The sequence below is a fragment of the Eimeria maxima genome, genomic scaffold (assembly GCF_000499605.1).
Source record: "Eimeria maxima Weybridge genomic scaffold, Emw_scaff1166, whole genome shotgun sequence".
Lineage (NCBI taxonomy): Eukaryota > Apicomplexa > Conoidasida > Eucoccidiorida > Eimeriidae > Eimeria > Eimeria maxima.
The window spans coordinates 1-11,093 of record NW_013564184.1 but is presented as its reverse complement, the minus strand read 5'-3'; the positions used below and the strand labels follow the sequence as shown (position 1 = coordinate 11,093).

Below are 11,093 nucleotides of genomic sequence, written 5' to 3'. Positions count from 1 at the left end.
TATATATATATATATATATTATATATAAAAAAAACAGGAATAAATAAAAATAAATGAATAAATATATATATATATATAAACACAAAATAAAGTCTAAAAAGGGGCATCTGCTTAGACCAGCAACACATCTTATCTGCAGGAGCAGCAGCAACTGCAGCAGCAGCAGCAGCAGCAACTGCAGCAGGAGGAACAACAGGTATGGTAGCATGCTGCTCAGCAGCAAACAAGAACAGCAGCAGCAGCAGGAGCAGCAGGAGCAGGAGCAGGAGAAGTTGTATATAAAGAAGGAGTATGATTAATGAATGCGAATTCTATCAGTAGTTGGTGCTGTATTTGCTGCTGCTGCTGCTGTATTTGCTGCTGCTGCTGCTGCTGCTGCTGCTGCTGCTGGTGCTGTATTAATATGTGGTGTATGTGCTGCATATGCTGCACCATGTAATTTATGCTTAATTTGTTTATATAAATAAATAGGTAATAAACAAGGAGGAGAAGGAGGTGCATCTATACATCTATAAAAAAGTAGATAAGGTACATCATCCTTATATTTATTTTTGCTTATTTTATTTATTGCGTCTTCTTCTGTTATACGTACTATACTATCATCAAATATATACCATTCTCTTCTTCTTCTTCTCCTCCTTCTATTGCTGCTCTTGCTGCTCCTTCTTCTTCTTCTTCTGCTGCTGCTGCTCCTGCTCCTGCTCATGCTCATGTTTGTATTATTATTTAATATGGTGGGGTTGTTGTGAGGTGTTGTTGGGATCGTTGTTGGGATCGTTGTTGGGATCGAGTTGTGGGGTGTTGTTGGGATCGTTGTTGGGATCGTATTTGGGATCGAGTTGGGGATCGTGTTGTGGGGTGTTGTTGGGATCGTATTTGGGATCGAGTTGTGGGGTGTATTTGGGATCGTATTGGGGATCGTGTAGGGATCCTCAGATCGTCTACCTATACAATAATAATGACCAGAGTTAGCTGTATTACCCGCATGCAATACAGCAGCAAATAATTCATATTTAAATCCGCATATAAATAATAAATGATTAATAAATACATGTTGTATATTTTTTTGTCTTTTTTGTCTCTTTTTATCCCAATTATATCTATTTAATGTTATTATTATATGTGCAGGGGGGCTGGTTATTTCTTGCCATTTTTCTGCTTCTTGTTTCTGCATGCAACCATCGCATGCATAACTATTCTCTCCTCTTAATAACTCACGTTGTACTAAACTATCAAATAAGCTCTGTACTGATAGCACTCTCTTGCTGCTGCTGCTGCTGCTGCTGCTGCTGCTGCTGGTGGCTTGTGTTGTTGTGGGGTTGGTGGTGGGGTTGGTGGTGGGGTTGGTGGTGGTGGTGGTGGGGTTGGTGTGGGTATTTGGCCACCTTCTATGACGATGTCTACTGCTGCTGCTGCTGCTGCTGCTAATGCTGCTGATGCTGCTTCGGATGCTGTTGTTGTTGCTGCTGCTGCTAATGCTGCTGCTTCTGCTGCTGTTGCTGCTGCTTCTGCTGCTGCTGTTATTGTTATAACTTCTTCTCCATCTTGTCATCCTTCTTGTCCTGCTGCTATTACTACTATAGTTGTTATACATACTATTGCCGCTGCAGCTGCTGCTGCTGTTGCTGCTGCTGCTGCTGCTGCTGCTGTTGCTGCTGCTGCTGCTGCTGTCAGCAGAAGGTAGAGGGAACGAGAAACCACTAACTGTCTCCTCTCTTATACTTTGTTTACCACAAGAGAGACACTGTATCCCTTGCTGCACTACACCAGCAAACAGCAGCAGCAGCAGCAGCTCGTTGTGTCCCCCTAATAGATCAAAGAGACAGTGCAGGGCCTCATTAGCATCTTGCTGCTGCTGCTGCTGATAGGCAGCAGGCAGGGCATTAATAACACAAGAAGGATCCGCGCTGCTGCACTTGGATACAGCTAGCTCAGTAAAGAGACACTGTAATGCATGCAATAATGCTGCACTACCACTGCTGCTGCTGCTGCTGCTGCTGCTGCTGCTGTTGCTGTTGCTGCTGCTGCTGCTGCTAGAGGGAGCAGCAGCAGGTAATTTAAATCTAAATAAATTAGCAACAAAACAATCACATAAAAAAAGCGCCTGCAGCAAACTATTTAGATAACAGCTATTACCTACATTATTTAATCCTACTGGCATATGCTGCTGCTGCTGCTGCTGCTGCTGCTGCTGCTGATGGTGGTGGTGGTGATGACGTCTGCTGCGGCTAATAGGGTGGTGTAGATACACCTCAACGCATGCAGATTCATCAAAGCTTCCCTCCAATTGCAACGGAAATACAGACTGCTGCTGCTGCTGCTGCTGCTGGTGGTGCATCAGAGACAACTGCTGCTGTTGCTGCAGTAACAGCTGCTGCTGCTGCTGATGCTGCAGCAACAGCTGCTGCTGCTGTAGACCACCACCCATAGAATATTCATAGTTCATAGACAGGGGACCGCATGCAGTCATTAGCTGCTGCTGCTGCTGCTGCTGCAGATATTCCTGTGGAATATATGCACCCGCATGCTGCTGCTGCACTGCAGCAGGAACACCACCAGCAGCAGCAGCAGAAGGGGCCCATGCTGCTGCTGCTGCTACTGTGCTGTTGCCGTATGCATTGCTGCAAGGGAAGGCCCCCCATCCTGCTAAAGATTGCTGCACCAGTTGCTGCTGCTGCTCCTGCTGCAGTTGCTGCTGCTGCTGCTGCAGCTGAAGCTGCACCTGCTGCTGAGGGAAAGAAGACCATTGGTGATGCTGCAGAGGAGCTGCTTCTGCTGCTGATCCTCTGTATGCCGGTTTGCTGCTGCTGCTGCTGCTGTTGTTGTTGTTGTTGTTGTTGTTGCTCTTGCTGCTGCTGCTGCTCCAGCTGCTGCTGCCTGCAGGGTGCGCAGACACCCCAGCATACAATACGTGATGCTCCCCTCCTATCTCAGGGGGCTGCCAAGTAGCGGCTTGCTGCTGCTGCTGCTGCTGCTGCTGCTGGAAGCGCGTTGCAGCAGCAGCTGCAGCAGAAGAAGCAGCAGGCAGCACACCGTTGTCCAGTGATGATCTTTCCGCTGCTGCTGCTGCTGCTGCTGTTTTTGCTGCATCCCCTCCTCTATCTCCTTTACTGTCTCCCCCTAAAGGAAAGACCTTCTTGCGCAAGCTTCGTGCTGCTGCTGCTGTTGCTGCTGCTGCAGTTGCTGCTGATGGTAGTGATTGTGTTGCTGCTCGCGTTGACTTTTTGGTTTTTGCTGCAGCAGATAAAGCAGCAGCAGCAGCAGCAGCAGCAGCAGCAGTGGCGTCTCGTTTATCCTGCATGCGCTGCTGCTGCTGCAGTATTCCCCTTTTTATATGCTTTTGTTCAAGTTGCTGCTGCTGCAGTTGTTGCTGCAGTTGCTGCACCTGTTCTTGTAGCTGCTGCAATCCTTGCTGCTGCTCTTCTTTTCCTTGCTGCTGTGCTGCCTCTCCTCCTCCTTTCTGCTTCCTGCTGCTGCTGCTGCTGCTCTTCCTCCTGTGTCTATCCAGCAGCAGCAGTATCCTCTTATGCAGATGAGGAGAAAATCCTTCTCTCCTCCAAACCTTCTCAATACTCTCGCGAGCGGACCCTGCAGGGGCCCCTGTGGGGCCCCCCAAGGGGCCCTCCCCTGTGGGAGCCCCTCCTGAAGGGGCCCCACCTGTGGGGGATCCCCGTGTGGTGTCCCTTCCTGGTGGGGTGGGGGGGCCCCTAGAGGGGCCCCCCGGAGGGCACCGCGTTATGCCACTGGAGGGGGCCCCTTGCGGGGCCCCTGCAGATACACCTTGGGGGCCTTCTGCGGGGGCCCCTGGGGTTAACCTTATTTTGCTGCCTCCTCCCTTATGTAGACAGCGACCACCTAGCAGCAATGCATCTGCTGCTGCTGCTGCTGCTGCTGCACCTGCTCTTGGTGGGGTGTTGCTGCTGCTGCTGCTGCTACTGTTCCTGCTTGCTGGAGGATGCGAAAGATGCCCCACCTGCAACAAAGGGCTCCCTCTACCTGCTGCTGCTGCGCTGTTGTTGCTGCCCCAGGACGCATCTTGCTGCTGCTGCTGCTGCTGAGTGTGGGGCCGCTGCAGCGCCGCCATAGCAAACCTGTTGAGGGGAAGGAAGGAAAGAGCTTCTGGTGTTGCTGCTGCATCTGATCTTGTTCTGCTGCTACTTGCTGCTGCATGTGTTGCTGCTGTTGCTGCTGTTCCTGGTCCACTGACGGGTGGGCCCCAACCCGGTTGTTGTTGCTGCTGCTGTTGCTGCTGCTGCTGCTGCTTTGCGGTTGACGTGCTGCCTGCATCCGAGGCTTCGCTTGCTGCTGCAGAGTCCTTCCTGACACCGCTGCGGGGAGCCCAGCACACTTGCTGCTGCTGCTGCTGCTCCTGTTGTTGTTGTTGTTGCACCTTGTTACCAGCAGCAGCAGCAGCAGCAGCAAAAGGGTCTGCGTCGATAGGAAGCCCCACAAAAGGAGCCACGTCTCCTGCATGCTGCTGCACAGCATAGGAAAGCGGCCGCCTTCTGCTGCTTCTGCTGCCGTTGTTGCTGCTGCTGCTGCTACAGCCTCTGCTGTTGCTGCCCCGCAGCAGCACCGAACAGTCCCCGACCCGCCGTTGCTGCTGCTGCTGCTGGTAGAGGATCTGCTCCTCCTCCTCGCTGTGTCTTGCAGCAGGGGGGCGGTAAGGCATCCATATTGCATCTGCTGCTGCTGTTGCTGCTGCTGTTGCTGCTGCTTGTCTGCTGCAGTCTTCAGCAGCTGCAACGGGCTGCCGATAGACTGGAATGCAGCCAGTAGCAGCAGCAGCAGCAGACCTGCAATTTGCATGCGGTGGCAGCAGAACCAGCGGCTGCAGCTGCTTTTGCAGCTCCTGCTGCTTCTCCTCTTCGTTATCCTCCCTGCTGCTGCGCTTTTGCTGCTGTTGCAGAGCCCTCTGGACCCGCAGCAGCAACAGCTGCAGCAGTTGCGAGGTTCCCCACAGTTCCCCCTCCCCTCCAGCAGCAGCAGCAGCAGCATCCGCTGCTCCCTCCCTGGCTGCTGCTTCCTTGTCTGAAGAGCTTGAAGACAAAAACCTGTAGGGAGGCACAGGCAGCAACAGCTGCTGCTGCTGCTGCTGCTGCGGGAGACCGACGGCAGAGGCCTGTTCGCTTGCTGCTGTCTCCTGTTTGCAGCAGACATTAGCAACAGCATTAGGAGACAAATATCCTCCTGCTGCTGCAGCAACCGCTTTGCTGCAGCGCTGTAGAAATGGTAGTAGCCCCTGCAACCCCCGCAACACCAATGGGCTTAGCTGCTGCTGCTGCTGCTGCTGCGGTCTTTCAAAGAGCAGCAGCAGCAGCAGCCAAGCTCCTGCACCGCAAGTGTCCCTGCAGGTGGCAAGAGTTGCTGCAGCAGCACGCAAGCAGCTCTCTGTTAAGGCAAGATCGCCTCCCTTTAGCAACTCCTGCTGCTGCTGCTGCGGTTGCTGCTGCTGCGGTTGCTGCTGCTGGTCGTTAATAGCGCCAGCAGCAGCAGGGTCTACACCCTCCGAAGCAACCTGCAGCAAACAGCGCAGCAGCAGCAAACATCCAGCAAGGCCAGGCGGGCCGCTGCGTCTGCTGCTGTTGCTGCTCTTGCTGCTGCTCCTCTTGCTGCTGCTGCTGCTGCTGTCTAAAATGGCTCTAAGAGAGGCTAGCCATAACAGCAAAAATATCGTCAAGAATTGTCCCCTCGTAACCCTGCGCACAAAGGGAGACACAGCAGCAGCAGCAGCAGCAGGTGCAGCAGCAAGCCACGTTGTAGGCAGCACAGCAGACAGCCGCAGTATTGACTTAATAAAAACTAAGAGCGAAGGGAGGTGCAGCAGCAGCAGCAGCAGCTGCTGCTGCTGCTGTTTCTAGTGCTGCTGCTGCTGCTGTTGCTGCTCACCCTGAAGCAAGAAGGACACTCCGCAGTGCAGCAACAGCAGCAGCATCATTAAGTCCTTGTAGGCAAACAAAGACACTTAATGAGCAGCAGCTGCGGCGCTGCTGCAGCTGATGCAGTGCAGCAGCAACAGCAGCTGCAGCATACGCAGCAGGTCCAGAAGCAGCAGCAGCTTCAGGAACCAGACTCTGCAGCAACGGCTTGTCCCAAGGAGGCTGCAGCAACAGCAGCAACAGCAGCAAATGCATGCACATAGAAATTGCCATTTAGGGTTTAGGGTTTGCGTTCTTAGGGTTTAGGGCTTGTGGCTGGCATTGAAGGGTTTAGGGTTTGTATCTTAGGGTTTAGGGTTTAGGGTTTAGGGTTTGTATATTAGGGTTTAGGGTTTAGGGTTTAGGGTTTTTACTAGGTCAGGTGCAGCAAGCCAGTTAAGGATACAGGCGATGCGTATCTGAGGGTTTGCTGCAGCAGCAGCAGCAGCAGCAAATGCATGCCACAGCAGCAGCAGCTGCGAGCGAAGATAAGAAGGCAGCAGCAGAGGGAGAGGACGATTAAAGTATAAGGATAGATAGTCTTCAAGCCCCATTATGCATGCAGCACACCTCTCTCTTGCTGCTGCTGCTGCTGCTGCTGTTGCTGTTGTTGCTGCTGTTGCTCTTGCTCCTGTTGCTGCTGTTGTTGCTGCTGCTGCTGTTTCTTCACGGGGGGAAAGAGATGCTGCTGAGTCTGTTGCTGGTGTTGCTATGCCGCTGCTGCTGCTGCTGCTGCTGCTGCTGCTGCTGGTATGTTCCTGCGGGTATATTTGCTGCTGCATGCATTTAATTACTGCAGCAAAGAAGCGAATAATTTTATCTTCTTTTTCTTTTATTTGCTGCTGCAGAGGGAAGAGAGAAGAAAGAGCAGCAAAAAGAGACACCTTAACAGCAGCAGGAGACATCTTTGCTGCACACCGCCCTATAGATACCAGCAGCAAATCACCTACTGCAGCAGCAGCAGCAGATGCTGCTGCTGCTGCTGATGCTGATGCTGCTGACTCGGAAAATGCTTGCATGCTTGCTCCTCCTGCTGCAGTTGCTGCAGTTGCTGCTGCTGCTGCTGCTGGCTGCTCGCTGTTGTCCCGGGACACGCGGTCCCCCTCAGTCAGTCGCAGCAAATTGCTGCTGCCGCTGCTGCTGCCGCTGCTGCTGCTGCTGCTGCTGCTGCTGGTGTCTCGATACCACAGCAACAGGTGAGGTAGCAGCTTCTCCGGCGGGATCTGCTGCTCGAGCTGCTGCAGCAAAAGCTGCAGCTCTGCAGTATCCGTTGCTGTTGCTGCTGCTGCTGCTGCTGCAGTACTTGCTTGCTGCTGCGGATGCTGCAGCAAATACTCCCCACATGCATGCGGAGGAGACAGGTCCCCCGACAGCAGCAGCTGCTGCGCAGATAGCGAAACCCTTGCTGCTGCTGCTGCTGCAGCAGCAGCAGCAGCAGCCTCCGGTGTACAGACAGTACTAGTTGCTGTCTCTGCTGCTCCTGAACTGAAGTTCCACCAATGCTGCTCCCGCTGCTTCTGCAGCTGTTGCTGCTTCCGCTGCTGCTGCTGCTGCTGATGCTCATCCGCGTCTGGTGTTTCGTCTCCTGCATGCAGCGATGCAGCAGCAGAAGAAGGAGCTGTTGCTATTGCTGCTGGTGCTGCTGCTGCTGCTGCTGCTGCTGAAGTGTCGGGCATCCTCCAGTTAATATCCATCACGGGAGCATCTCTGCTGCTGCTTCTGCCGCTGCTGCTGCTGCTGCTGCTGAGTTGTGCATGCTGCTGCACAGCAGAAGCAGCATCTCCTTGTCGAGGAGATAGATCTCTGCTGCTGTTGTTGTCCTCATACACCGCAGCAGAAGCAGCAGCAGCAGCAGCTGCTGCTGCTGCGTCGTCGGCCTTTGGCAGTAAACGGCTTCTGTTGTAATACAAAGCATCCCCTGAGGGTGCAGACGTCTCTGCTGCTGTTGCAGCAGCAGCAGCAGCTGCTGCTGCTGCTGCTGCTGCTGCTCTTGCTGCTGGTGAGGCGTCCCCCTCCACTCGCTCCCACTGCGAATGCTGTTGCTGCTGTTTTTGCAGCTGTTGCTGCTGTTGATGTTGCTGCTGTTGCTCTTGCTGCTCCTGCTGTTCCTCTTCCCAATGCCTTTCACTTGCTGCTGCTGCTGCTGCTTCTGCTGCTGCTGCTGCTGCTGCTTCTGCTGCTGCTTCTCTTTCTCGCGATGACACCGTAGAGGCAGCAGCAAAGGGCTCATGCCCCCGCTGCAGGACTCCTGTGCTCTTGCTGCTGCTTTTGCTCCTGCTGCTGCTTCTGCTGCTGCTGCTTCTGCTGCTGCTGCTGCTGCTGCTAAAAGGAGAAGCGGTAAATGCGCATTTGCTGCCAGGGAAAGGGACAGCGGGAGGCAGAGGCGGCATCCATTGAGTCCACTGCTGCTGCTGCTGCTGCCGCTGCTGCTGCTGCTGCTGCCGTGGGGTCCGCCACGTATGCCTACTAGGGGCCTCTAAGCTGGTAGAGCGCTGCCTGCGGGGAAAGACAGCAGCAGCAGCAGTTGCTGCTGCTGCTGCTGCTGCAGGAGGAGCAGCAGCAGTTGGTGCAGCAGAAGGGGCCCAGAAGGGGCTACGCCTCTGCCGCTGCCGCTGCTGCTGCCGCTGCTGCTGCTGCTGCTGCTCTGTGTCGCTGCGGGGAAAGGTAAAGGATAAAATAAACGGGTGAGGCGCGGAGTAAGGGCTAGACTTCCCTGCTTCCCCGCTGCTGCTGCTGCTGCTGCTGCTGCTGTTGCTGCTGCTGCTGCTGCTGTTAACCGTGCTGACCACGCTACTATTGCTACTATTACTATTATTACTAGTACTACTACTACTTTTGCTGCTGCTGCTGCCGCTGCTGCTGTCACTGCTGTTAGTTGCTGCAGAGGTCGGCAGCTGCTGCTGCTCCTCTTCTATTGCCTCCTCCCCCTACACACAGCATCGAAGCACAGCACAAGTTGCTGCTGCTGCTGCTGCTGCTGCTGCTGCTGCTAATAGAACTACAATGGAGACAGCAGAAAGGGAAAAAGGGAGACAGCAAACACTTACTAAGGATACTGATGCCTCGTACTGCGCCACCTGCTGCTGCTGCTGCTGCTCCTCTTCCTCCCGTTGCTGCTGCTGCTGCTGCTGTACAGGGGTTTTGGCGGCATGCAGGCGAGGTGAGGAGGGGAAAGAAGGGACGGGAGCGAATGCTTGCTGCTGTACATCTGCTGCTGCTGTTGCTGCCGCACTTGGTGCAACTGCTGCTGCTGCTGCTGCAGTTGCCTCACGCTCCGGCTGGCGTCGGTGCTGCTGCTGCTGCTTTTGCTGCTGCTGTTGCTGCTGCTTCTGCTGCTGCTGCCACACACTCTTCTCTGTAGACCCGCGGGGCGATGTTGTGATTGAACTCTGGTCTGAAGGGAAACGGACAGGGTACTCGCTGCTGCTGCTGCTGCTGTTGCTGCTGCTGCTGCTGCTGTCCACTCCGTCATGCTGCTGCTGCTGCTGTGGTCCTGGCTGCTGGTGGTCTGGTTGTTGTGGTGGTGTCTGCTGCTCCAGTTGCTGTTCTGTTGACAGCTGCTGCTGCTGTGTTGTTGGATGGTGCTGCTGCAGCGGCGTTGTTGGCTGCTGCTGCTGCTGCTGCTGCTGTGCAGATGGCTGCTGCTGCTGCTGCTGCTGCATTGACTGCTGTTGCAGCAGCAGCCAGGAGTTGCCGCTGCTGCTGGATTCTGGAGCCTCCGCTGCAGCTACCATTGGCGACAGTAGTGGAGGTGTTGTTGCTGCCGCTGGTGCTGCTACTGCTGCTGCCGACCGCTCTGCCGCTGCTGCTGCTGCTGCTGCTGCTGCTGCTGTCAAGCAGCAGCTGCAGCAGACATGACCGAGCAGGAGTCACTGGTTGGTCTCCTGAGAGCAAATAAACTATTAAAGTGCTGCTGCTGTTTGCTGCTGCTGCTGCGGAGAGAATTCCTTACGCCCTATAACCTTCCTGCTGCAGTTTAGATAGACAACAACAGCAGCAGCAGCAGCAGCAGCAGCAGATGGAGCGGCGGCAATATAAGTTAATTAGAGGAGACATCATAAAACTTAAAATGTAGAAAATACTCCAAATTATGCTGCTGTAAAGCAAGCGGCTAGCAGAACTAGTGCTGAGGGTTTAGGGTTTAGGGTTTAGGGTTTAGGGTTTAGGGTTTAGCAGTCGATATAAGAAGCCACTTTGCATCAAACCCTGAGACGAACTGCCAACTGGGACAACACATATTCCCATTAAATTATATTTGTTGAGTCTTAATTAACAAATTATACATTTAATTAGGGTTTAGGGTTTAGGGTTTGGGGTTTAGGGTTTAGGGTTTAGGGTTTGGAGATGACCGCTCCCTGCCCTCCATATATTAACAGCGGCTGTTATTTGTGTGTCGCTGCTAGCAGCAGCAGGCAAGCAAAATGCCTCTTGTGTTTAGGGTTTATACTATGCATATTGTTATTTATTGTTTAGTGTTTAGTGTTTAGGGTTTTGGGGTTTAGGGTTTAGGGTTTTAGGGTTTAGGGTTTAGGGTTTAGCCGTCTAGCAAGAGTTGTTTATGCGTTTGTCTCTATAGTTCAATACACCGCAAGAAAAAAAGAAAAAGAAAAAGAAAATAAATAAGGTTGATGAATAATGTTTCTAATAAACCCTAACTGGTTTTTTAGGGTTTAGGGTTTAGGGTTTTAGGGTTTAGGGTTTAGTGTTTGCGGTATTCTTAGCCAAGGGTTTGGCGGGCATAGCATAGCACTTGTCTGGTTGCATGCAGCACCATCTATGGCATGCATGCAGCTGCCCTCCTGCTGCACTTGCTGAAGCTAGCTATACGCTGCTGCTGCAGCTAGCAGCACACAGCTGCTGCATGCGAGCATGCAGCGGCTAGCTAACTTCTTTGTCGAACTCCTCCCCGCAGCAGCAGCTAGCAGCAGCAGCAGCAACTAGCAACAGCAGTAATACCTAGCAGCAATTAGCAGCAACAGAAGCAGCAGCAGCAGCAGCAGCAGCAGCACTTGGTAGATGCGCTACATAGTCTTTAATTAATGCATGCAAGTTGTATGCAAAATGCATGCAAATTGCATGCATGCATGCATGCATGCAAGTTGCATGAACAATTCCCTATATACACTGTATAAAAGAGTCACTAAGGGCATATATATATATATATATATATATATT

General features: G+C 53.1%; 1 protein-coding gene across 1 annotated transcript; it reads right to left on the bottom strand.

Moving 5' to 3' along the window:
• Positions 1 to 1,595: 1,595 nt before the first annotated feature.
• Positions 1,596 to 9,652, bottom strand: EMWEY_00049370 (hypothetical protein, conserved; the record flags this gene model as incomplete). The annotated part of the gene is made up of 4 exons (XM_013479480.1): positions 1,596 to 1,667; positions 2,156 to 5,699; positions 6,489 to 8,845; positions 8,966 to 9,652. 4 exons carry the CDS (start codon positions 9,650 to 9,652, stop codon positions 1,596 to 1,598), a joined length of 6,660 nt encoding a protein of 2,219 aa, XP_013334934.1.
• Positions 9,653 to 11,093: the final 1,441 nt, after the last annotated feature.